Below are 25,595 nucleotides of genomic sequence, written 5' to 3' on the forward strand. Positions count from 1 at the left end.
TTGTTGTACTTCGTTCAGTTACGTATTGTTGCTAATCTCTCCAGAGAGCGATAAAGTTACCAGTATGCGCACAGGTACTTTCGCGACCTCTTATGTACTCTTGGATGCCAGGGCCAGAGACTGTCCCATCGTGGGGTGAAGGAGCCTTGACAGAAGAGGTTGCAAAGGAGGCTCCTGAAGGAGGACTCCTCTTCCCAAGCTTTTCAGATCCTGGGGTCCAGGGTGGGCAGCCCAGGCCTTGCCTTAGCCCCAGTCACCCAGTCTAGAGTGTCTCACATGCTGCTGTGCATCTAACATGGTTGTGGGCACCCTGGAGATCCCAGCAGCATTGCAGAAGGCATCCCTGTCCACAAGGATATTATAATTTGCGTAAGAAGATAAAATTTGACACTTGGGGCAAATAGTCAAGAATTTAAAAAAATTTTTTGGCCAGGCTCAATGGCTTACGCCTGTAATCCCAGCACTTTTGGGAAGCCAAGGGTGGGTGGTGATCACCTGAGATTGGAACGTTCAGCCTGGCCAAATGATGGTGAAACCCTGTTCTCATTAAAGACAAAAATTAGCTGGGTGTGTGGTGTGTAGGTAGCACCTGTAACTCTAGCTACTTGGGAAGCTGAGTCACCAGAATTGTTTTGAACCTAGGAGTATGTACAGTTGCAGTGAGCAGAATTTTTTTTTATTGAGACAGGGTCTTGCTATGTTGCCCAGGCTGGTCTCCAACTCCTGGACTCAAGTGATCCTCCTGCCTCAGCCTCACAAAATGCTGGGATTACAGGCATGAGCCACTGCACCTGACCATTTTTTTTTTTTTTTTTTGAAACGGAGTTTCGCTCTTGTTGCCCAGACTAGGGTGCAATGGCATGATCTCAGCTCACTGCAACCTCTGCCTCCCGGGTTCAAGTGATTCTCCTGTCTCAGCCTCCTAAGTAGCTGGGATTACAGACATGCACTACCACGCCCAGCTAATTTTGTATTTTTAGTAAAGATAGGGTTTCATCATGTTGGTCAGGCTGGTCTCGAACTCCTGACCTCAGGTGATCTGCTCACCTCCGCCTCCCAAAATGCTGGAATTACAGGCGTGAGCCACCGCACCCAGCGAATTTTTTTTTTTTTTTTTTTTTTTTTAATGTGTCACTTTCCTGCTTCTCCCTGAGTATATTTTTCAGAAAATCCACAAGGGCATTGAAAACATTCCGAATTCTGCATTGGCTCTCAAGAAAAACACCTTCTTCCTGTACTCACTGACATCGGCACCAATCTGGCTGCCTTTCTCCTTGGTTAAGCCACATTGTCCTGTTAGCGTATATTTCATCTTGCATCTGTGTATGAGTGTGTGTGTTTCTGTGGTCCTTCACTTTCACTGAATTATCATACCATAAAGGAGAACTCAGAACAAGTCACAGGCAGCACTGGTGGTCAGTTTGCTTCACCCCTGCCCTGGGCCCTATCCGCTGTCAGCTGCCTGAGCTGAAGAGAGATGCGTCCAGCTCAGACCCTCCGCCTGCTAAGTAAGTTGGGTGGAGGAACAGGATCTCCCATGTCTAAGCCAAACCTGTTTTAAGCCACAATTACCCGGTTTCAATTCCAGCCCTGCTTGGTCAGGCATCGTGTGTTCCTCCGCGTTCCTTCTGGTAGCCACAGACTGCGTGGCTAGTCAGGCCAGCAGCAAGACAAGATGTCTGGGAGTCTGCTGAGGGTTGAAGGAATGCCCATCATCTATTCTGTGTACAGTATTGTTTTTGTTTTTGTTTTTGTTTTGTTTTTTGAGACGGAGTCTTGCTCTGTCGCCCAGGCTGGAGTGCAGTGGCACAATCTCGGCTCACTGCAACCTCCGCCTCCCAGGTTCAAGTGATTCTCCTGCCTCAGCCTCCCGAGTAGCTGGGATTACAGGCATGTGCCACCACGCCCAGCTAATTTTTTGTATTTTTAGTAGAGATGAAGTTTCACCGTGTTAGCCAGGATGGTCTCCCTCTCCTGACCTCATGATTCGCCCACCTTGGCCTCTGAAAGTGCTAGGATTACAGGCGTGAGCCACTGTGCCCGGCCTATAGTATTGTTTTTTAGGTACCTAAGCTTAGCTTCCAAAGTGTACTCACGTGGAATGTGTACCACTGAAAAGGTGAGAGACTGCCACTGTAACCCAGAAGTGTACTGGTAGTTGCTTACAACCAGCTCTCTGAAAAGAGAGCCCCTGTTTGCAGTGTTTGCCAGTTTCCAAGGTGTAGATACTCCTAAGCTACCAACATGGCATCACTATACACAGAGTTGAGAAGAGCTGGGCAGCAGCATACCTTGATCCAGTATTTCCACGGACAGAAGCAATATATACGAATTACCTCAAGAGCAGAGTAAAAGGTGGTAGAATGATTAGGAAGTGGTATGTTTGGAGTCTTTAGGACCTTTGTTTTGTTTTGTTTTTTGTTTTTTGAGACGGAGTGTCGCTCTTGTTGCCCAGGCTGCAGTGCAATGGCGTGATCTCGGCTCACCGCAACCTCTACCTCCTGGGTTCAAGCAATTCTCCTGCCTGAGCCTCCCGAGTAGCTGGGATTACAGGCGTGCATCACCACACCCGGCTGATTTTTTGTATTTTTTAGTAGAAACGGGGTTTCTCCATGTTGGTCAGGCTGGTCTCAAACTCCCAACCTCAGGCGATCCACCGGTCTCTGCCTCCCAAAGTGCTGGGATTACAGGCATGAGCCACTGCGCCTAGGACCTTTGTTTTTAAAGTTAATTTATTGTTAGTTAATGTAATTTAATTCTTAATAATGGCTGTGTTTGACACTTGGCCCAGAGTTCCTGAAAATTTGGCAGTTCTCTTTTGCAGGCCACTGTGAGCTGGCTCCAGTACAGCACTGCTTGTAGTCTTCACCTGTTTCCAAAAACATTGTTTGGGGGCGGGTTTGGTGAGGAGGCTTAAAGAGCTATGAGAAAGGGAGGACCCAGCAGTGACTCCCTGGCTGGGGGTGGAGCTTTGCATTGGGCATCAGGGCCCTAATGCCCTGTTTGCCCAGTGACCCGCCAGCCTGATCCTCACAGCCGAGGAGCATCCTGACCTATAGTACAGCATCAGTGTGAGCTTTTGTGTATTTGAAGATCTTCCTTGGCTCAGGTGCTTTCTGCAAGTCACTCGAACACTGCTTCATCCGACCACACCCGCTCCCAATTTAAAGAAGGTCCTTATAATACACTGTTAGCCCTATAACTCTGGCCTTTTTCTTTTTAAACATTCCCCACAAGAGATGATTATCACTTGCATGTGAGTTTCCGCATTTCTGCCATCTCTCCTTCTCTACTGGAAGCTCTGGGAGGGCCGTGTCAGTCTTATCCACCCCGAATACCCAGTTCCTGGTGGGCGATCAGCATATAGCAGACACTCAGTGAATATTTGTTGAAGGGGAAGGGCCTGAGAGAGTGGACAGAGAGACACAGGCAAGGGAGAGGGAGGAAACAAGGGGGAGGGAGAAAAAAAGCCAAAAGAGTTCATTTAACTTGAGTTTCTCTGTCCAAGAGGAATAAGCCATTGGGAATATACTGGATACTTCCAGCTGCAAAGGATTGAGCAGTGAGGAGCTCTCAGCTGCTAGTGGCAGAGACCTGATTTAAAATCAGGCTTGGCGGGGCATGATGGCTCACCCCTAGACTCCCAGCACTTTTCGGGGCTGAGGCAGGAGGATTACTTGAGCCCAGCAGTTTTTTGAGACCAGTCTGGGCAACACAGTGAGACCCCAACTCTACAAAAATATAAAAATAAAAGAATTAGCTGGTCATGATGGTGACACCTGTAGTCCTAGCTACTCAGGATGCTGAGGCAAGAGGATCCCTTGAGCCCAGGAGTTGGAGTTGGAGGTTGCAGTGAGCTCGGATTATGTCACTGCACTCCAGCCTGGGTGATGGAATGAGATCCTGTCTCCAAAAGAAAAGTAGAAAATCAGGCTTCAGGCGGGGCACTGGCTCACACTTGTAATCTTAGGACTTTGGGAGGCCGAGGCGGGTGGATCACCTGAGGTCAGGAGTTCGAGACCAGCCTGGCCAACATGGCAAAACCCTGTCTGTACTCAAAATACAAAAATTAGCCAGGCGTGGTGGCGGGCACCTGTAATCCCAGCTACTTGGGAGGCTGAGGCTGGAGAATCGCTTGAACCCAGGAGGCGGAATTTGCAATGAGCCAAGATCACGCCACTGCACTCCAACCTGGGCGACAGAGTGAGACTGCTTCAAGAAAAACAAAGGAAAGAAAATCAGGCTTCAACAATAAGAGAAATATATTACCTCGTGTAACAAGAAGCCCCAAAGTAGAGTGGCTGCAGGTTGGTGTAAACTCTGCCCTCAGGCCAGGGCCCCTATGGTTGCCAAAGAGCATCACCTGGATATAGTAATGTCCTTCAGAGAGAGCATCAGATGCTTTCTATGTGGCTCTTTTTAGGAGTAAGCCAGTCTTTCTCAGACGTCACATGCCCTGTCCTAATCCAAGTCCTTCAGGGCACTGGAATGACCAGAGGCTCTCAAAGTGTGGCTCCCCAGACCAGCACCATCAGCCTCACCTGAGACCTTGTTAGAAACTGTGGAAGGAGTGGGGAGTAATCTTTAAGGGATAAACACTTAAACTCACCTGGGGCTCTCCTAAGAGGAAGTGGGGATGCTGATGGGGCATTGATGGCGTTGAACTCGTGCTTCAATGACTCGTGCTTAGATAAGAGATTTGCATCCACTGCCTTTAACCAGGGCCATGAAGTGGACAGAGCTCAGAGTCCTGTAATGTGAAGCGGAGGTGCCCAGGCAGGCTGATGGCCGGCTACGTGCTTGGCCCTCCCCACCTTTGCTTCTCTCCTTCCCGCCAGCTACCAGAGATTCACTGACTGCTATAAGCGCTTCTACCAGTTGCAGCCTGACGTCACACAGCGAATCTATGACAAGTTTATAGCTCAGTTGCAGACTTCTATCCGGGTGAGTGGCAGGAAGCCCGGCAGGTGCTGTTGACTTGGGTTCTATCTCCAGATTGTCAGTCTGCTGAGGGCAGCGGCCCCACCCTCTACCCCTCTGTCTCCTCAGCCCCCTAGAGCTGTCCTGGGTGCCCGGCAGGCTGCAGCATCCATCATCTCTCCCTTCCAAATGATGCGGGTATCTTAGATGCAGCCTTTGCTCACTGTCCTGTAATGTAATTACATGTTTTATGTTGCCTGCCCTCTAGACCATGCAAACTCAGCAAGGGCTGATGGGGTCTTTTTTTTTTTTAAGTCAAGATCTTGCTCTGTCACCCAGGCTTGAGTATAGTGGCATAATCACAGCTCCCTGCAGCCTCAAACTCTGGGCTCAAGCGATCCTCCCACCTTGGCTTCCCAAAGTGCTGGGATTACATGAACTACCAGCCTACAGACTCTTTTTAAATATTTCCCACTTCAGGCCGGTATAGTGGCCCAAAATTTTAATTTTTTTCTTTCTTTTTGAGACAGGGTCTAGCTCTGTCACTCAGGCTGGAGTGCAGTGACGTGATCTCGGCTCACTGCAGCCTCTGCCTCCCAGGCTCAAACAATCCTCCTACTTCAGATTGAGTCACTGGGACTGCAGATGTGCACCACCACACCTAGCTAAAAAGATTTTTTAAATAAAAATAAATAAAACATTTTTCCCACTTTATATTTTATTTCCTTAATTATTTTTGTTTGTTTTTTTTGAGGCAGAGTCTCACTCTGTTGCCCAGGCTATAGTGCAGTGGCGTGATCTCAACTCACTACAACTTCCGCCTCCCGGGTTCAGGTGATTCTTGTGCCTTAGCCTCCCGAGTAGCTGGGATGACAGGCGAGTGCCACCATGCCCAGCTAATTTTTTTTTTTTTTTTTTTTTTTGTAGAGACAGGGTTTCACCATGTTAGCCAGGCTGGTCTCGAACTCCTGGCCTCAAGTGATCCACCCACCTTGGCCCTCCCAAAGTGCTGGGATTACAGGCGTGAGCCACGGCGCCCAGCCTATTTTCTTAATTTCAAGCCACATGTAGAAAAGTTGGAATGTTAGGGAAAGCATAAAGACCTAGAACAGAAATTAGCCAAAATCTTACCAAGTGCTGTTAGCAATTTAGCATATTTTTGCCATGAGCTCGTCTCGTGTCATTACAGCTCTTTCCTCCTTTCTCTTCAGGAGGAAATCTCTGACATCAAAGAGGAGGGGAACCTGGAAGCCGTCTTGAATGCCTTGGATAAAATTGTGGAAGAAGGCAAAGACCGCAAAGAGCCGGCCTGGTAAGAGTGGGGAGGGGAGGTGAGAAGGCACAGGAAAGAGGCAGCAATTAAGCTTTTTTTTTTTTTATTTCTAGAGTCAGGGTCTCACTATGTTGGCCAGGCTGGTCACAAACTCCTGGCCTTAAGCTGTCCTCCCGCCTTGACCTCCCGAAGTGCTGGGATTACAAGCTTGAGCTATAACACCTGGCCAATTCAGCTTCTTGAAGGAGACTTTAAAACTGACCCAAGCAGGGAGTGGTGACTCATGCCGTAATCCCAGTTATTCAGGGGGCTGAGGTGGGAGGATCACTTGAGACCAGGAGTTCAAGAGTTCAGAAACAGCCTGGGCAATATAGTGAGACCCTGTCTCCAAAAAAGCTTTTAAAAGGCTGACCCCATGTCCACCATATCCATGAGATTCTGGGCTTGTTGCCTCTGAGAGAGAACCTTTTGACAGGGACAAGTAGAGCAGACAGACACCAAACAGTAACCAAAAGCTGTTGTATCGCACAGTTCCCTTCAGGGGAGGAGAGCCCCAGGTAAGCCATGTTGTTCAGGGGATTAGGGAGGGAAGTAGTCTGAGGCCAGACCGAAGAAGCCTTCCTGAGAGAGCTCATTTTAGGGCCTGTTGGGCCTGTGGGAGAAAGGGAGGGTGGGGGAGTAGGAGGCAGAATTGTGAGGTTTGGAATCACCATGTACATCTTACAGGTGTAGATGAGGCTGGTGGGGCAACTGGTTTTTATACATTTGTTCATTCAACAGGTTAGGGAGCACCTACTATATGCTTGATACTATTTTATTTTATTTTTTTGAGATGGAGTCTTGCTGTGTCACCCAGGTTGGAGTAAAGTGGTGTGATCTTGTCTCATTGCAACCTCCGTCTCCTGAGTTCAAGCAATTCTCCTGCTTCAGCCTCCTGAGTAGCTGGGATTACAGGCGCTCACCACCACGCCTGGCTAATTTTTGTATTTTTAGTAGAGACGGGTTTTCACCATGTTGGCCAGGCTGATCTTGAACTCCTGATCTCAGGTGATCCTCCTGCCTCAGCCTCCCAAAGTGCTGGGATTAAAGGTGTGAACCACCACGCCTGGCTTTGATACTGTTTTAGATGCCAGAAATTTAGCAGTGAACAAGACAGACCAAATATCTGCTCTCCTGGAGCTGACGTTTCAGCAGCAGCTGGCCACCTGGTACACCAAGTGTAAGGTGGAGAAGTGGGGCCTGGGATAAGCAGTGGAGAGCAGGGGCCAACAAGACCCCAGCAGCTGAGCCCCTGCCTCCCGCAACCCTCCCTCCCTTAGAATCCTAGGCCAGAGGGAGTAGAAATCTTTTTGGTAATTTCCAACTTTTAAAAATGCTCTGTGACCTTAATACTTAAGGGAATTAAGTTTCACAACTGAAAAAGAATTTTATTTTATTTTTTTTATTTTATTTTATTTTTTTTTTGAGACGTTGTCTCACGCTGTCGCCCAGGTTGGAGTGCAGTGGCGCGATCTCGGCTCACTGCAAGCTCCGCCTCCTGGATTCACGCCATTCTCCTGCCTCAGCCTCCTGAGTAGCTGGGACTACAGGCGCCCGCCACCGCGCCCGGCTAGTTTTTTGTATTTTTAGTAGAGACGGGGTTTCACTGTGGTCTCGATCTCCTGACCTTGTGATCCGCCCGCCTCGGCCTCCCAAAGTGCTGGGATTATTTTATTTTATTTTTTTGAGATGGAGTCTCACTTTGTTGCCCAGGCCAGGCTAGAGTACAGCAGTGCCATCTCAGCTCGCTGCAACCTTAGCCTCCCAGGTCCAAGCAATTCTCCTGCCTCAGCTTCCTGAGTAGCTGGGATTACAGGCGCCCGCCACCACGCCTGGCTAATTTTTGTATTTTTTGTAGAGACAGGGTTTCACCATGTTGGCCAGGCTGGTCCCAAACACCCCACCTCAGGTGATCCACCTGCCTTGGCCTCCTAAAGTGCTGAGATTACAGGCATGAGCTACCGCGCCCGGCCATTGAAAAACATTTTTTTTATTTTTATTTTTTTTGAGACGGAGTCTTGCTTGTCTCCCAGGCTGGAGTGCAGCAGCGTGATCTCGGCTCACTGAAAGCTCCACCTCGGGTTCACACCATTCTCCTGCCTCAGCCTCCCAAGTAGCTGGGACTACAGGCGCCCGCCACCTCGCTCAGCTAATTTTTTGTTTTTCTGGTAGAGACGGGCTTTCACTATGTTAGCCAGGATGGTCTCGATCTCCTGACCTCGTGATCCTTCTGCCTTGGCCTCCCAAAGTGCTGGGATTACAGGCGTGAGCCACCGCGCCCGGCCTGAAAAAGAATTTTTAAAGAACTCACAGTGCCTTCCACCCACCTCTTGTGTCATCTTGCCTCCTCAGACTTGACTTTCCTTATCTTCCCAGAGCAGCCAGCACTTATGGGGGTCTCCCACAGTCTGGGCCCTCCGTCAGGAGCCACCCCCAACCTCTCCAACTCACAGTCTGATGGACCGGAAGCACCAGCCAGGCAGTGGGCACAAGGACAGAGGCAGGGGCTAGAAAGTGACCCTGAGGGTTCTGGATGGGGGAGTGTATGTGGAGGAGAGGAGGGGAATGTGGGGTATGGTCGGGAAGGCTAAGATAGGGGCTGAAGTGAGAAGGGGGAGAGGTGGACCCCTAAACATTGAAACCCAGGGACAGGAAGTGAGCATTCCTATGAGGAACAGGTCTTGGGAGGTGAGAGACCATGGGAGAGACCTGGGAAGCCAGCCCAACTTGGGACAAGGTGGGCATGTCACCGAGTGGGCTTGGAAACCGAACCCTCTTCCACAAGGGCCTTCCGTCTCCCTTATTCCTTGTGCCCCATGTGGCCCTCCAGGCGCCCCAGCGGGATCCCAGAGAAGGATCTGCACAGCGTCATGGCACCCTACTTCCTGCAGCAACGGGACACCCTGCAGCGCCACGTGCAGAAACAGGAGGCTGAGAACCAGCAGCTGGCAGATGCCGTCCTGGCAGGGCGGAGGCAGGTGGAGGAGCTGCAGCTACAGGTCCAGGCCCGGCAGCAGGCCTGGCAGGTCAGTGTCCCAGCCTGCCTCTTCCTCTTCCATCTCTGATGGGCCCTCTGAGATCCGCAAATTGGTGGCTTCCTCCATTCCAACACAAGGGACCCCCACAGGGAGTAGGAGAGCTTGCCCCCTGGGGAACAGCCATGCATTGCCTCTCCTTGGGCGTGTGCAGAAGTCTCTGCCAGCCTCAGCAGACAGTTTTCTCCCCCAGATCCTCCACCAGGCACAGGCGTGTGTTCCCCTGATGGAGCAGGTGAGGACACAGGCCCAGAGAGGGCAGATGACTCACCCAAGGTAACAGCACCTCCACAACAGATTTGGAGTTAAAACCTGGTGGTGGTTCTACTGCTCCACGTGACCACTGCCTAACATAGATACATACATTCTAAACCGGGTATGTGGTAGCGGGGTGGGTAGAGAACAAGAACGGAGGATGAGATAGTATTTTTTAAATTTGATACATCATATTTTACATATTTAAGAAGTACATGTGATACTTTGCTACATGCATAGAACGTGCAGTGATCAAGTCAGGGTATTTGAGGTGTTCATCACGTTGAGGATTTATCATTTCTATGTGTTGGGAGCAGTTCAAGACCTCTCTTCTACCTACTTTGGTTTTGGTTTTGTTCTGAGATGGGGGTCTTGCTATATTGCCCAGGCCAGTCTTGAACTCCTGGCCTCAAGCAGTCTTCCTGTCTCAGCCTCCTGAATAGCTGGGATTACATGTGCTCATCACCGTACAATGGTCTTAGCAACTTTGAAATATGGAGTACATTGTTGTTAACTATAGTTACCTTACTGTATTGTTGAACAATAGAATTTACACCTTTTGCCTAACTATAAGTTTATACCATTAAACTACCTCTCTTCATCCCCCACCCCTTCCCCCAGCCTCTGTTAACTATCATTCTTTACCTTTATGAGATCAACTTTTATCTGCATCCTCACTAGCATGTTATTTTTTTCTTTTTTTTTCCTGGGGCCAGTCTTGCTCCTGTCGCCCAGGCCTCAGTGCAGTGTGATCTCACCTCACTGCAACCTCTGCCTCCTGGGTTCAAGCGCTCCTCCCACCTCAGCCTCCCGAATAGCTGGGACTACAGGCGCCCCACCACCATGCCCAGCTACTTTTTGTATTTTTAGTAGAGACAGGGTTTCACCATGTTGGCCAGGATGGTCTCGAACTCTTTTTTTTTTTTTTTTTGAGACAGAGTCTCGCTCTGTCGCCCAGGCTGGAGTGCAGTGGTGCGATCTCGGCTCACTGCAAGCTCTACCTCCCGGGTTCACGCCATTCTCCTGCCTCAGCCTTCTGAATAGCTGGGACTACAGGTGCCCGCCACCGTGCCCGGCTAATTTTTTGTATTTTTAGTAGAAACAGGATTTCACCGTGGTCTCGATCTCCTGACCTTGTGATCCGCCCGCCTCGGCCTCCCAAAGTGCTGGGATTACAGGCATGAGCCACTGCGCCCGGCCTGGTCTCGAACTCTTGACCTTGTGATCCACCCGCCTCAGCCTCCCAAAGTGCTGGGATTACAGGTGTGAGCCACCACCCCCAGCCTGTCTTTTTAATAATAGCCATTGTAGCCCAGGCGTGGCGGCTCATGCCTGTAATCCCAGCATTTTGGAAGGCCGAGGTGAGCGGATCACAAGGTCAGGAGTTCGAGACCAGCCTGGCCAACATGGTGAAACCCTGTCTCTACTAAAAATACGAAAATTAGCTGGGCGTGGTGGCGGGCACCTGTAGTCCCAGCTACTCAGGAGACTGAGGTGGGATCAATCGTTTAAACCCAGGAGGCAGAGGTTGCAGTGAGCCGAGACCATGCCATTGCACTCCAGCCTGGGTGACAGAGTCAGGGTCTGTCTAAAAAAAAAAAAAAAGGTAATAATAGCCATTCTAGGCTGGGTGCAGTGGCCTGTAATCCTAGCACGTTGGGAGGCTGAGGAGGGAGGATCATTTGAGCCCGGGAGTTCAAGACCAGCCTAGGCAACATTGGGAGACCCCCATCTCAATAATAATAATAATAATAATAGCCAGGCATGTTGGTGCACACCTGCAGTCCCAGCTACTTGTGTGGCTGAGGCAGGAGGATCACCTGAGCCTGAGAGATTGAAGCTGCAGTGAGCCATGATTATGCCACTGCACTCCAGCCTGGGTGACAGAGCAAAACCCTGTCTCCAAAAAATAAAAAAATTTTTAAAAAGTAGCCATTTTAACTGGGGTAAGGTGATATCTCATTGTGTTTTGTTTTTTGGTTTTTGGTTTTTTTTGAGACGGAGTCTCGCCCTGTCTCCCAGACTGGAGTGCAGTGGTGTAGTTGTGGCTCACTGCAACCTCTGCCTCACGGGTTCAGTGATTCTCCTATCTAAGCCTCCCGAGTAGCTGGGATTACAGGCACCTGCCACCACACCCAGCTAATTTCTGTATTTTTAGTAGAGATGGGGTCTCACCATGTTGGCCAAGCTGGTCTTGAACTTCTGACCTCAAATGATCCACCCACCTTGGCCTCCCAAAGTGCTGGGATTACAGGTGTGAGCCACCGTACCTGGCTTTTGTTTTTTGAGGCAGAGTCTCACTCTGTTGCCCAGACTGGAGTGCAGTGGCACGATCTCAGCTCACTGCAACCTCCACTTCCCAGGTTCAAGCCATTCACATGCCTCAGCCTCCTGAGTAGCTGGGATTCCAGGCGTGAGCTGCCACATCCAGCTAAATTTTGTATTTTTAGTGGAGATGGGGTTTCACCATGTTGGCCAGGCTGGTCTCAAACTCCTGGGCTCAAGCAATTCACCCACCTCAGCCTCAAAACGTGCTGGGATTACAGACGTGAGCCACCACACCTGGCCCCAAAAATGTTCTATTTTAACTTTTTTTTTTTGAGACAGTCTTGTTCTATTGCCCAGGCTGGAGTGTAGTGGCATGATCTTGGTTCACTGCAAACGTCTGCCTCCCGAGTTCAAATGATTCTCCTGCCTCAGCCTCCCGAGTAGCTGGGATTACAGGTACCTGCTGTCATGGCTGGTTAATTTTTGTATTTTTAGTAGAGACGGGGTTTCACCATGTTGGCCAGGCTGGGCTCAAACTTCTGGCCTCAGGTGATCCACCTGCCACAGCCTCCCAAAGTGCTGAAATTACCCATTGTATGTTCTTGACGCCTTTGCTGACAGTTGGCCATAAGTATATGGATTTATTTCTGAGTCTGTATTCTGTTTTTTTTTTTTTTTTTTTTTGAGACGGAGTCTCGCTCTGTCGCTCAGGCCGGAGTGCAGTGGCCAGATCTCAGCTCACTGCAAGCTCTGCCTCCCGGGTTCAAGCGATTCTCCTGCCTCAGCCTCCCGAGTAGCCAGGACTACAGGCACCCGCCACTGCGCCCAGCTAGTTTTTTGTATTTTTTAGTAGAGACGGGGTTTCACCACGTTAGCCAGGATGGTCTCGATCTCCTGACCTCGTGATCCGCCCGTCTCGGCCTCCCAAAGTGCAGGGATTACAGGCTTGAGCCACCGCGCCCGGCCCTGAGTCTGTATTCTGTTATGCTGTTGGTTATGTGTTTGTTCCTATTTATTTATTTATTTATTTATTTATGTGTCTGTTCTTATAACAGTACCAGTGCTGTTTTGGTTACTATAGCCTTGTACAATTTGAAATCAGGTAGTGTGATGCCTCCAGCTTTGTTCTTTGTGCTCAGGATTATTTTGACTATCTGCCATTGCCTGATATTTGAATAATATGTATATTAGAATGATTTGTAGAGCCTTCACACATCTAACACATATCCTCCATGCCACAATTGTGTGTCCTTTGAGGGTGAACTTAACTTTTGAAAGTGGCCTGACGTTACTTGGGGCCACGTTGGGTAAAGAAAGGAGAAGAAGAGGATCAAGCTGGATGGCACAGGTAGCAGCTTGGCTGCACCTCGATGAGACAGATTTTCCTATGGGCTCAAAGTGCATTTCCAAGAGAAGCTTTCTGGTAGGGCTCAAGTGGCGGCATCTCTGTCGAACTCCCTCCATCCATCATGTCAGCATCCAATTGACATCTACTTATAGCCACTTGACAGCCCCTTCCTGGGGCAAACCCTCATATTCCTGAGGGTTACAGGTCCCCACATTTATGGCTCCCGGATCTCCCTGGTCTTCTCTTCCCAATACCAGTTAGCTGCAGCCTGAAGGCCCTGCCACAGCTTAGGAAGGGCCCTGGCCAGGAGGCAGTGGCAAGTGGAAGGCTGGCAGCTGCTCTGCTCCCTACTGTCCCCACTCCCTCTGCTCTCCCCACGTCACAGACTGGCCTGCGGGACCGGGCAGCAGGCACAAAAGTGGTAGTGACCAAGGCCCCCACCCTAAGCCTGGTGCCATCTTGCAGGGCACAACTCCAAGTTGTGTCTCGGGCACTGCCAGGGCCCCCTGCTGAGTCCTCAGGCAAGGCGCTGCTCCACCATCACCACTCAGTCACCATGAGGCCATGGGTCACTCCTGTCTCTGGGTCCTGGCTTCCAAATTGGCTGGATAATGATCCCAGGGCCTCACCAGCTCTGGGATACAGTGCTATCCTAAGAGGGACAAAGCCCTCTGCTCTTAAAGCCATGCCCCACCTATTCCAGCTACAGACCTTCATGTTGTTTGACGTGGGCAATTTCCATGTCTGTAACTCAACTGAAAGTTTATTTAATTCAAGAAAGTTTCTCGCCAGAAAGCTCTGTTGAGGTCAGAGGATTGAAGGACCACTTTGGGGACCCTTGCTGAAGATGGGCTCTGCTCCGGGGATGCCCAGCCTAGGTGGTCACAGAACCCAGCTTGCTATAAATACTTGCCGAATGGTGCAGACTTTCTAATGTGTCTTCATCCTAACGTGCTCTGCAGGGCCATGACTTAAGCCACAGACTCCATCCATATTGTCCTGGGGGAAACCCCAGGCCTGGAGTCAGGGACAGTGGAGGGCAAGGATTTGGGTTTTCTCAGATCCCAGTTTGTCTGTTGTCTCCCATTGATTTCAGGCTCTACACAGAGAACAGAGAGAGCTGGTTGCTGTGCTGAGGGAGCCTGAGTGAGGAGACCGCCAGGCCCAGAAGCAGAGGGCAGTCAAGGTCAAGAGCTTGTGGCCAGCGTGCCTGGCCTGGGCGGCCTGCCTCTGAGAACGGCTGAAATGGTGCCCAGTCCCTCAGCAGTGATGGAATTTGCTGGAGGACTAGGCCAGAGAAAGCCTCATTGCCACTGTGCCTTTGGGGTACCCTTGGGGTTGGACATACACCACCTTTAGATTCCTCTGTTTCTTCTACCTGGATAATTCTTGGCCATGTTCTCTCTTCTTTAGGTTCAGGTCAGCTTTGCCCCTCCGCCCCACTCCTGCTGGTTCCTGAGCCCTTTTCCCTGGGCCTGGCTTGGAGAATCTGTTTTCAATCTCCACTGATTGCCCCCTTGCTGCCCAGCCCAGGGGCCTTTACCATGTTCTCCCCACATCCGTAAATAAACTTCCTCCACTACACTGTAATCTGTGAGGATGCTTCCTCTGCCTGGCCTCTCTTGGGCCAAGTCTTCAGTCGTGGTCCTCTGGGAGCCTCCAGGCGGGGGTGGGTTGGCAAGGGGCTTACCAGACCATGTGCGGAGAGCAGCAGAGCCCCTTGTACAAAAACCAGGACCCCTGGGTTCCCTGTGGATAGGATGAGCTGCCAAGGAGGTGTCACTCTTGGCACCCTCCAAGAATCATTACGGCCGGGCGCGGTGGCTCATGCCTGTAATCCCAGCACTTTGGGAGGCCCAAAGTGAATCACCTGAGGTCAGGAGTTCGAGACCAGCCTGGCCAACATGGTGAAACCCTGTCTCTACTAAAAATACAAAATTAGGCCAGGTGCAGTGGCTCATGCCTGTAATCCTAGCACTTTGGGAGGCTGAGGTGGGCAGATCACCTGAGGTCAGGAGTTCGAGACCAGCCTGGCTAAATGGTGAAACCCCATATCTACTAAAAATATAAAATTAGCCAGACATGGTGGCGTGTGCCTGTAATCCTAGCTACTCGGGGGGCTGAGGCAGGAGAGTCACTTGAATCCGGGAGGTGGAGGTTGCAGTGAGCCAAGATTGCACCACTGCACTCCAGCCTGGGCAACAAGAGTGAAACTCCATCTCAAAAAAAAATTAGCTGGGCATTAGAACGTGCCTCTAATCCCAGCTACTCGAGAGGCTGAGGCAGGAGAATTGCTTGAACCTGGGAGGCAGAGGTTGCAGTGAGCCGAGATGGCGCCATTGTACTCCTGCCTGGGCGACAGAGCGAGACTCCGTCTCAAAAAAAAAAAAAGAATTGCGGGCACTTTGTTTCTCTTGCTTCTTCCATTTCATTCTTCTGCCAGGGCAGCCAAAGGCAGGATGGGTGCTTCCTGGATCTGCCAGAGGGGAAAAGGGGTTGGGTGTGGATGGGGGCAGAACTTTTCCCTAGTGAGGGCTTTGGTGAGGTCTGCCAGAGGCACACTGGGGACACAGGCAAGCATCAGGTGGCCCCCACTTCCCCCCTCCCATAAACGGCACTCAGCTCAGTCTCCCTCTGCCCACTTTGTTCCCATGGAGCTGTGGCATTCAAGCATTCAAATGCCCTGCTCCTGTCAGGCCTGCCCCGTTGGGTGCTTTGTTTACTTGTCAGGTTGGGCAGATGGTCTCAAGCCCTGGTTGGTTGGTGGGTGGGTGAGTGACACAGGTTAGACAGGGGAAGGTCCCAGGACACCTCTTCCCTCTCTGGGCTGACCTGAGGCAGTGGAGGCTCTCAGGTGTGGGATGGGTTTTCAGGTTGGGTTGTTCTGTACCGTAGAGGACAGGCCTTCCTATCGCTTACAGGAGCACTACGGGAGGGCAGGTCCCTCCCCAGGGTGGTTAACACCGTGGAGGCTGCAGGGTCAGGAGAATCGGGGGGACCGGGAGGGCGGAGGCACACTCCATCTCCATGCTCTTCAGGCCCTGCCTCCCTGCCTGCTAAGGGCACGGGGAAGGGGTTCCCCACCTCAGTGAGTGCCTGCCTCCCTGCCTTGTGCCTGTGTACCTGGCAGTCACAGCCACCTAGCGTGTCCCAGAGGCCAACCAGTTGACCTCATCTGCCCAGCCCCACCTCCATTGGCTTTGGCTCTTGGCCTTGTGCCGCCTGACCCTTTCTCCTGTCCTGATGTGCAGGGCCTGAGCCATCGAGCTGCGCCCACAGCAGACTGCCTTTGGTGTCTCACCGGGTGAACGAGGGCATTGCGAGGCATCCCCTCCCTGGGTTTGGCTCCTGCCTACGGGGCTGACAGTAGAAATCACAGGCTGTGAGACAGCTGGAGCCCAGCTCTGCTTGAACCTATTTTAGGTCTCTGACCCCTGCTTCCTCTTTAGAATCTCCTTAGAGCTCAGCCAGTGCTCAACCTGAGGCTGGGGGTCTCTGAAGAAGAGTGAGTCGGGGCTGAGGGGTCTCGGGCTGCCCCCTGAGGAAGGGGCCAGAGGCAGTGTCAAGAGCCGGGCAGTCTGATTGTGGCTCACCCTCCATCACTCCCAGGGGCCCCTGGCCTGGCAGCCGCAGCTCCCAACCACAGTATCCTTTGGGGTTTGGCCTACGGAGCTGGGGCGGATGACCCTCAAATAGCCCTGGCAGATTCCCCCTAGACCCGCCTGCACCATGGTCAGGCACGCCCCTCCTCATCACCGGGACACAGCCCAGAGGGTATAAACAGTGCTGGAGGCTGGCGGGGCAGGCCAGCTGAGTCCTGAGCAGGAGCCCAACACAGCCACTGAGACGCCATGAGAGCCTTCACACTCCTCGCCCTGCTGGCCCTGGCCACACTTTGCATCACTGGCCAGGCAGGTGAGTGCCCCCACCTCCCCTCAGGCCGCACAGCAGTGGGGGCTGAGAAAAGGAAGCACCATGGCCCACCTCTTCTCACCCCTTTGGCTGGCAGTCCCTTTGCAGTCTAGTCACCCTGTTGCAGGCTCAATCCATTTGCCCCAGCTCTGCCCTTGCAGAGGGAGAGGAAGGAAGAGCAAGCTGCCCGAGACACAGGGGAAGGAGGATGAGAGCCCTGGGGATGAGCAGGGGTGAACCAGGCTCCCTTTCCTTTGCAGGTGCGAAACCCAGCGGTGCAGAGTCCAGCAAAGGTGCAGGTAAGAGGATGGACCTGATGGGCTCCTGGACCCTCCCTTCTCACCTTGGTCCCTCAGTCTCATTCCCCTACTCCTGCCACCTCCTGTCTGGCTGTCAGGAAGGCCAGCCTGCTGCCAACCTGATCCTCCCAAACCCAGAGCCACCTGATTCCTGCCCCTCTGCTCCACAGCCTTTGTGTCCAAGCAGGAGGGCAGCGAGGTGGTGAAGAGACCCAGGCGCTACCTGTATCAATGGCTGGGGTGAGAGAAAAGGCAGAGCTGGGCCAAGGCCCTGCCTCTCCGGGATGGTCTGTGGAGGAGCTGCAGCAGGGAGTGGCCTCTCTGGGCTGTGGTGGGGGAACAGGCAGCCAGCCCTGGTGGGGACCCTGGAGCCCCATGTGTAGTGAGAGGAGGGATGGGCATTTTGCACGGGGGCTGATGCCACCACGTCGGGTGTCTCAGAGCCCCAGCCCCCTACCCAGATCCCCTGGAGCCCAAGAGAGAGGTGTGTGAGCTCAATCCGGACTGTGACGAGCTGGCTGACCACATCGGCTTCCAGGAGGCCTATCGGCGCTTCTACGGCCCGGTCTAGGGTGTCGCTCCGCTGGCCTGGCCGGCAAACCCAGTTCTGCTCCTCTCCAGGCCCCCTTCTTTCCCCTTCCCCTTGCCCTTGCCCTGACCTCCCAGCCCTATGGATGTGGGGTCCCCATCATCCAGCTGCTCTCAAATAAACTTCAAAAGAGGAATCCGTGGGCCTGTGAATCTGTCCAGTTTATGGAGTGTGGGAGGGAGGTGTCAGGAGGATGGGGGTGAGGAGGTTTTACCTTCTTCAGTTCTAGAAAGTGCTTTCCAAAGTTTTATTTTTTTATTTGTACTTGCCTTGTTCCAGAAAACATTGAAGGTGGCTTCCTAAAGTCTTAACTAGGGATCCCCCCTCTAGCCTAGGACCCTCCTCCCCACACCTCAATCCACTGAACCATCCATAATGCCCCCAGATAGGCCCACCCCCAAAAGCCTGGACACCTTGAGTACACAGTTATGACCAGGACAGACTCATCTCTATAGGCAAATAGCTGCTGGCAAACTGGCATTACCTGGTTTGTGGGGATGGGGGGCAAGTGTGTGGCCTCTCGGCCTGGTTAGCAAGAAGCATTTGGGGTAGGCCTAGGTTAGTCGTGTTAGTTCTTCCCTGTGCTGAGCAGAGACTTCAGGAGCACCAGAAATGGAGCCAGATGAAAGGACCCCAACACCTCCCGGCCCCAACCTTTGACAGAGTGTGGGGGCATCTTCAGCCTGGACACGCATGCATCTCCCCTCTCAAGACCCTCAGCACTTCCTCTACTCCCATCAAGAGCCCCCTCACAGTCCCTCTCACACTCTGCCATTCCCCCTAGACACCCCTCCTCTCCTCTGCCCTCTCTCCTGTGCCCTCTCTCCTCAGCCCCTGTTGGTTCCAAGCTGAGATGTGTCCCCACCTGATTAGGCCCGACTCTGGGCTCCTCCTCAGCACGGGGGCCTGGCCTCTGCCCCCTCCAGGGCAGGGTCAGGGATGGGGCTTCACTGTTGTTTGGCCTGAGCACCCCCCTCCAGTGGGCCACCCTGCAGCAGAGGGCATGTACCGGGGGCCCGAAGCAGGGAGGCCGTGAAAGCAGCAATGATGAGTAGGTTCCCGGCTACAGCCAAGACCAGTGTGGCCACTGTGCCTGCCAGGCCCAGGGCAGGTTCCTGTGTGGCCAGCCAGGCTCTGCGCGATCCCATATCAGCCAGCACTGCCTCCAGCTGGAAGTGGGTGCCCAGCACTGCACAGATGTGGAATAGCTGGTGGCTGTGGCCTGTGGAGAGGATGGGCAGGTCAGAGCCACACCTTTCCCAGTGCAAGTCACCCCATCCTCTGGGCCTGCTACTCCCCTGTTGAGAATCAAGAAACCCTGACTCCCAGAGTGACTGAAAGGAGTGAATGAGCATTTGTGCATGTGGCCCCAGCACACATGCTACTAGTTTTGCTACCTGAGAAGTGGCAGGTGGAGGACCCTTCCAGTGATGCTCTCATTAGAGGAAGACAGGGAAGTCCCTCCTATAATTTGCCTCCATCCTGGGGTTGTAATACCCATTTACCCAGTTCATTCTGTGCTCTGGGAAGCCATCTGCCCCTGCCTCTTCCCGGGCCGGGCCAGGCGTGCCCTCACCGATGTAGTCAAAGCGTCCTGGTGCCAGCCTTTCAGGCAGGTGGGAGGCGAAGAGGAAGCCAGTGAGCAGCGCACAGAAGAGGTGGTAGCCGTGGCTGGTGCTCAGGGCCTCCTGCCCACAGCTGTGGCCCCTGCCCCAGCACAGCCCGAGCTGGCAAAGGAAAAGAGACTGCTTGGGAGCCAAAACATAGGGAGTGTCTGGGATCTGGTGAGGAGGCAGAGCGGGCGGGCACAGCTAGGCAGGGTGCTGGACCAGAAGAGAGGCGGCTGGGCTGAGGCAGGGACTGAGGGGGCAAGGCTGGAAGTGGGCACTTTGAGGGTCTGGACAGGAAAGCAGGTGTCTGGGCAGGGGCCCCAGGCCTCCTTACCCGATAAAAGAGTGGGAGGTTGTCGAACAGGAAGGGATAGGCGAAGGCTGCTGTGCGGAGAACCTTACTGAGCCCAGGGCTTTCCAGCTCCAGGAAACTGGGAGGCGGGAGGAAAAGGCTGGTCACCATCGCTGTGCTCAGGGTAGGGGTCAGGAAAGGCAAGAGGACTTGGGCAAAGATGGAATATCAGCACAGCCTGCAGCTAAGAAAACCCTTAGGGCGTATGACCTGTGTAAACGACCACATCTGTATGTGGGGATAAAGACATCTGCCTTTTATGGTGGCTTGTGAGAATTAAAGGAGACAGCATGGGTATGAGCATACAGGGTCTGACAGAGGAAGTCCTCAGTACATGGTCCCGATGTCACTAATGCTGTTTGAGAGCAGTGAGGTGTGTCCTCTCCTGTGCCTCCGCCTTCCCCGTCCCCACCGGAGGGGCCTGGGAACCCACCGGGAGTAGCAGGAGAGGCCGGTGCACAAGAAGGAGTTGAGTGCGGCGGCAGGTACAAAGAACTGGTGCAGGCGGCCGTGCAGCCAGGAGGCCGGCATGGAGTAGGCGGCATAGGGGAAGGCGCAGCCTGCGGTGAGGTGGGGGCGTGCAGCTGAGGCCTGAGGGGCACGCCCCTATGTCCCGTGTACCACCCCTCGACCTGCTCCGGGACGCCCAAACCCCGCGCTCCCGCGCTCCCGCGCTCCCGCGCTCCCGCGCTCCCGCGCTCCCGCGCCTGTCCGGCTCACCCAGGCTGTAGAGGCTGAGCGCGCCGTAGTCCAGGAAGTAGCAGATGTGGCGCGCGCGGGGCGACATGGAGCTGAAGGTGTGCGCGCAGCACGACGCGAAGGGGTAGAGGCAGGCGGGCAGCAGGAAGACCAGCAGCGGCCAGTGGTACGGCTCCGCGCGGAAGCCGGGGCCGCCCGCCAGCGCCAGGAGCCGCCACAGGAAGTACCTGCGGCGGGCGCGTGCTCAGGCCGCCGTGGACCCCCGCGACTGCTGCTGCAGCCCGTGGGCCTGGACGGTCCCTGCCCGCCTGGGTACCCCCTCTGAGCTCAAGGCCGCGGCCTGGGGCAGAGCCTCCCCTCACCAGGTGGGCACGAAGTGAGTCCAGATGTTGACCGTCTCGTTGGTCATCTGGAAGGAGCTGAGAACACAGTCCAAAGCCGAGCTGGTGGGGCGGCGGTAGCCAGACATGATGCCATCTTCCCAGAACACCTAGGGTAGTGGTGGGAGAGGAGGGGCGTCACTGTGCCCCGACCCTTTCCCTCCATTTGAGATCTCTGGAAGCAGGGTCAAAGAGGCTGGGCTGGAGACCAACGTGGCCCCCAAGCCAAACTAAATCTGATCTGATCTTACCACAGGTCCCAGCACCCACAACCCGCAAAACAGATGGGAAACCGAAGAGCCAGAGTGGGGTGGGGTGGGGGTGGGGCGCAGCACACAGGGCGCTCTGGGGAAGGGGACTCCAGATGGAGGGCCACAAGCTTGTTCCTCAGAGAAGAGAGGAAGAGCCTCACACTGGAAAGGGAGAGTAAGAGTTCGCCTGCAGGAGGGGCTGCCCCAATAGCTAAAAGAGAATGTCAGCCCCTAGTCAGTCCTCTAGGGAATGGGGGTTGGTGGGTCAGTGAGTGGAGCCCCTCACCCGGGGGACCTGGTGGACTTGAAGAAGTTGGGGCAGCTTGAGACTGAGCATGGTGGCCTGGCACCTCCACGTTGACCTAGAGACAGAGCAGGGGATAGGGGATCAGATATCTGCCCCCATCCACAGGCCCCTTTCACCTGGGTTCAGCCCCAGGATGGGCAGCACGTGTGGGAGGCAGACGGCACCCTCCCTCCTGGAGCTGCTTCCTTCAGGCCCAGGGAGGCTGGTCCACCTTCCCCAGCCCTTGCACCACTTAACTCCAACCCCTGTTCTCCTTGGGGCATTCAGTCCCCACACTGAGGGGCTTGGCGGCCTCAGCCCAGCATGGAGTGGTGGGGTCCTCCCAGCTGGGAGGCTGCCCCAAATAGTGATCCAAACCCCCAGGCTCCCAGTTTGTGTCTCGGGAAGAACCCTGACTCCTGGAGGCCAGCACAGAGACAGCCCGGGTTCCACTCCCTGCCCCACCAGAACGTGCTTCGCCCACAGTGCCCGAGCTGAGCACAGAACACTCTTGGCACTCAGAGTCTCTGGAGAAGCCAGATGCCATCAGGTGGGACAAGGAGTTGGGGGATGCCTGGCTTTTCTCTGAGGACTACACTTGTGCCCCCCAGGAGAGTTTTGGGGTCCCTGCCCCTCCTGAGCCCCATATCCCTCAGCCCCAGACCTGTGCACTGCCTCCAGGTGGCCACGGCTCTGCTGCCCTGCTGGCCTCTCCCGGCACATTCCTTGGCACAAGTGGAGGGGCTGGGCCAGCTGGGCAGGCGGAGCTGCCCCAGGAGGAGGACTAGGACACTCCCCCCACCAACCCAGGCCAAAACTTTGCAGCAACTCTAGAGCCTAGTCCCTCCTCTTCCTGCCACCAGCAATGCATCCGTGTTTTTGCTGCATGCACTCTGGGGCTTGCACCAGCAGTCACCCCCCAGCCTCTGCCCCTGAGATGGGTGCTGGAGACCCTGCTGGGCACAGGGCAAACCTGGCCCTAGTCCCTGCACCCCAGCAGAACAAAGATGGATGAGGGCCTCCCAGGGTATCCTTTGCTTGCTCCCACAAGTGGGATGGGGGAGTTCTCCCCTATCCTGAGTGCTGCCCATCTATCTGGGGAAGGAGTGAGGAATACACTGGGGTCTAGCTCCCCTCACGGTGCCTTCCCTTAGTAGTAGGGTTTGGAGATCTCTGGAGTGGGGTGTGTGCAGTTGCTGTGGAAATGGGGGAGGGACAGCTGGAGCAAGGTGCTTTACCTCTATTTCCCCAGAGAGGTGGTGTCAGAGCCCCAGAAGGTGAGCTTCCTTACCCAGAGCTTGGCGGGTGCTCCTAAGCTGGTGGGTCAGCAGGCCCAGGGCTCCACGGGCGGAGTCCGAGGCTGCTGCCAGCCAGGCTGATGGAGGAGAGGGGCCAGGCCTGGGCGGGGAGTGGGGAGACAAAGGGGAGCCAGGGAACAATCCCAGCCTTGTCCAGCCTCCAGGGAGCAGCACGGGGTGGCCCAGCCCCATTAGCAGGCAGCTCACTCGGCCGCCTGCACACAGCCAGCATCTCCAGCACAACCCAAACTCCCTGTGCTGACTGGCTAGAATAGGCGAGGGGCCCAAGCCAGGATGTGGCCACGGTGCTGTAGAGTCCCCCTGGCCACTCAGAGCAGTTTTCTTCTTCCAGGTTCTCCCAGCAGTTAAGGACAGCTCTGCCTTAGGCTGGCAGAGGAACCCAAATCCCCAAACGTGGAACCTATTTCAGAAGCCATCTCTCACCATGCTTTGCTGCCTTTTAGCACCTGGTGCTGGGTAGGGCTCAGAGCAAACTGCCTTTGGTAAATGTTGGTTCTACCATGCAGGATTCACCAGGCTCACCACCTCCCCATCCCCACCCTGAACACAATTTGAAGTGCCAATCTTTGCAGGACAGGCACTTGAGGACTCAGAGGCTGGTTTCAAGGCTCACCTCCCCCACCCCCTTGAGGAAGAGGACCCAGCTGGTAACAGTGAACCAACCCCAGGCAGGGATGTTGCTGGCAGATTTTCACTATCACCCCTGCAAAGGCACCGCCTCAGTTTACAGGGTCAAGGAGCTTGACAGTGTCTATCAAACCATCTCCAGGGCTTTCACTCAAATTGCCTGCTTCTTGTTCTGTTCCATCCACTTCAAAGAAGTCTTTCCAAAATGCATTTCAGGACGCCATCTTCAATGTCCCACCTCCCCATGAAACTTCTGTACAGACAGGCACCAGGAGACAGGGATTGGGCTTGGGGGGGTTTATTAAGTGATGCTTTAGTCTCAGTCTCTGCCAGCAACTGGGGGTGGGGTGACTCCACTCACCCCAGGATTTCCCAGACTTGCTGTTTTAGAGGAAAGAGGCAGGAAGCCAACTATCCTCTAAGCCACAGCTTGGGAAACTAGGCTAGTACTGGGGTGGGGGCAGCAGAGCTAAGACCCTCCACCCCCAGCCCGCAGCCTGTGCTATCCTCCCAGCCTGAGGGGGAAGAGCTGAGGCAATTCTGGCCTCAGCCTCCCACACACAGCCCTGCTCTTGGTGCGCCATTCACTGCCCTGAGCTATTCATGATCTCTGCTCCCACATATTCACCTCGACACTCCAAAAGCCAGCCCCACACTCAGCCCCTTCAGGTCTTTAGTCCTGGGGAGGGCAAAAGGAGGGACAGAGGGCTCTGACTGAGCAGCTTCAAGGGGCCTCTCCTTTCTGCTGCCCACTGAATGCCAGCCCCTTGTCTTCAGCCCTCCCTTAGATAGGAAGCGGGGTGGTGGCCTCAGACTGCACCCCCTTTCTTCTCTTCCTGACACCCCATTCTCTCCCAGCACAGCGGCCAAGAGCACAAAGCACAGCACCTGTGGGGCTGGTGGGCACAGGAGCCCATGCTGGCACAGGCCAGATTGCCTGCAGCCCTAGGTGGGGCCTGCTCCCTGCCCTGGAAGCTAGACAGAGGGAGACAGAAAGCAGAAGTGGGGCAATGGGATGTGCAGCCCCTGTGGCAGGAGGAGGAGCACACAAACCCTGACCCTGTGACCCTGCCATTCGGTGCAGGCCACACCAGGCCTTGCTTCTCTAAGAGCCCCTGTGGCTGGCTCCAGAGCTGCCTGGTCCCCATAAAGGGGGCTGAAAGGAGGATGGGTGATCCTTGAGGAGGGGAAGGGTCTGCAGAGAATCACTCAGACACCAGGTATTACCCGGCTCTTCCCCCAAGAACTGGAGGGTCCAAACTCCTGGCCCCAACCACTCTGCATCTTGGGTGAGGAAGAAGGGCCTTTTCTGCTGTTCCTTCCCCTCAGAGATCCAAGAACCCACTCCAGTGAAATGCAGGTGCCCATGCCTGCCACCTGCCCCTGGAGACAGCAGGGGAGCTGAGGCAGGAAGGCTGGCCAGGGGCCCACAAGACTCTCCTAATCCAAGCACTTTCCTCACTTTCCTAACGTCTTGGCAACAAAGGGACCCCACCCTCCCAGCCGGCTCCTGGGCCCTCCCTGCAGCCTCTGAGCAGCTAGGCCTCCGTCCTGTGTGCGTGCATGAGTCTGCATGTGGTGGGGTGACTACAGGCGCTGGTCCTGGCTGCCAGGGAGGGCAGGAGAGATCTGGAGTCAGCCCCACTGCAGGGCCTGGGGGTCAGTGTCAACCAATCTCCTTCCACTGCTTGTAGAAGTCCAGAACATTCTTGATGTCCACGCTGGCGTGGGCAGCGGCCTGTAGGGCTGCCTGTGGAATGGGAGGAGGAAAGATGGAGAGGGTCTGACCTCCTGAACTGAGGAGCAAATTATTGAGGCGCTGGGGAAGGAGTGATGGAAGAGAAAAATGCAGCTATGTGGAGGGTCTGGGGATGGAGTCTGCTCTGGTACCTCATCCCTATTCCACACCATCCCCCCAACTCACCCATGACCCACCTGCATGGGGCCTGAAAGCACGCTGGGGTTGTCCAGTGGAAGGCCTGTGATGATGGTCACCATGCCGCTCGGATCCTCCTCACCTGCCCCCTGGGCCAGAGTCAGCTGTTTGCAGCTGTCCAGGATCTTATAGAGAGTCCTGGGGATGGGGGGTGGAGGGGAAGATGGGCCAAGACCCAGCATTAGCACAGCCCAAAC

General features: G+C 54.3%; 4 protein-coding genes across 10 annotated transcripts in view; 2 read left to right on the top strand and 2 right to left on the bottom strand.

Moving 5' to 3' along the window:
• PMF1 (polyamine modulated factor 1) overlaps window positions 1-14,728 on the top strand; it is a 29,265-nt gene extending 14,537 nt beyond the window's left edge. The window contains exons 2-6 of one of the 4 annotated variants that reach the window (XM_021924826.2): window positions 4,839-4,944; window positions 6,132-6,232; window positions 9,063-9,258; window positions 9,461-9,543; window positions 14,235-14,728. In XM_021924826.2, coding sequence (XP_021780518.1) covers window positions 4,839-4,944; window positions 6,132-6,232; window positions 9,063-9,258; window positions 9,461-9,543; window positions 14,235-14,274 — 526 coding nt within the window. In that variant the 3' untranslated portion in view covers window positions 14,275-14,728. Of the gene's footprint in view, window positions 1-3,916; window positions 3,921-4,838; window positions 4,945-6,131; window positions 6,233-9,062; window positions 9,259-9,460; window positions 9,544-14,234 lie in introns of all 4 variants that reach the window. The other 3 variants (XM_031653753.1, XM_003892816.5, XM_009183390.4) reach the window with 3 other exon arrangements.
• A 724-nt stretch (window positions 14,729-15,452) lies between these two features.
• Window positions 15,453-18,077, top strand: BGLAP (bone gamma-carboxyglutamate protein). The gene is made up of 4 exons (XM_003892817.5): window positions 15,453-17,053; window positions 17,311-17,349; window positions 17,520-17,589; window positions 17,791-18,077. The coding sequence occupies exons 1-4, from the start codon at window positions 16,990-16,992 to the stop codon at window positions 17,918-17,920; spliced, it is 303 nt and encodes a 100-aa protein (XP_003892866.1). The 5' UTR covers window positions 15,453-16,989; the 3' UTR covers window positions 17,921-18,077.
• A 94-nt stretch (window positions 18,078-18,171) lies between these two features.
• PAQR6 (progestin and adipoQ receptor family member 6) lies at window positions 18,172-23,432 on the bottom strand. Of its 4 annotated transcripts, none has more exons than XM_003892812.4 (8): window positions 22,808-23,432; window positions 21,517-21,592; window positions 20,962-21,089; window positions 20,621-20,826; window positions 20,334-20,460; window positions 19,883-19,979; window positions 19,515-19,665; window positions 18,172-19,160 (listed from the first exon to the last, which is right to left on the bottom strand). In XM_003892812.4, the coding sequence occupies exons 2-8, from the start codon at window positions 21,565-21,567 to the stop codon at window positions 18,886-18,888; spliced, it is 1,035 nt and encodes a 344-aa protein (XP_003892861.1). In that variant the 5' UTR covers window positions 21,568-21,592; window positions 22,808-23,432; the 3' UTR covers window positions 18,172-18,885. The 4 variants fall into 4 exon arrangements, with proteins under 4 accessions (XP_003892861.1, XP_003892862.1, XP_009181677.1 ...); XM_003892813.4 differs by having other exon boundaries at window positions 22,755-23,432; XM_009183413.4 differs by lacking the exon at window positions 22,808-23,432 and adding an exon at window positions 22,181-22,746 and having other exon boundaries at window positions 19,444-19,665.
• A 312-nt stretch (window positions 23,433-23,744) lies between these two features.
• Window positions 23,745-25,595, bottom strand: part of SMG5 (SMG5 nonsense mediated mRNA decay factor) — a 35,827-nt gene continuing 33,976 nt past the window's right edge. The window contains exons 21-22 of the mRNA XM_021924807.2: window positions 25,398-25,536; window positions 23,745-25,212 (exon numbers count right to left, since the gene is read on the bottom strand). Coding sequence (XP_021780499.2) covers window positions 25,129-25,212; window positions 25,398-25,536 — 223 coding nt within the window. The 3' untranslated portion in view covers window positions 23,745-25,128. The remainder of the gene's footprint in view (window positions 25,213-25,397; window positions 25,537-25,595) is intronic.

This window comes from Papio anubis, chromosome 1 (genome assembly GCF_008728515.1).
Source record: "Papio anubis isolate 15944 chromosome 1, Panubis1.0, whole genome shotgun sequence".
NCBI lineage: Eukaryota > Metazoa > Chordata > Mammalia > Primates > Cercopithecidae > Papio > Papio anubis.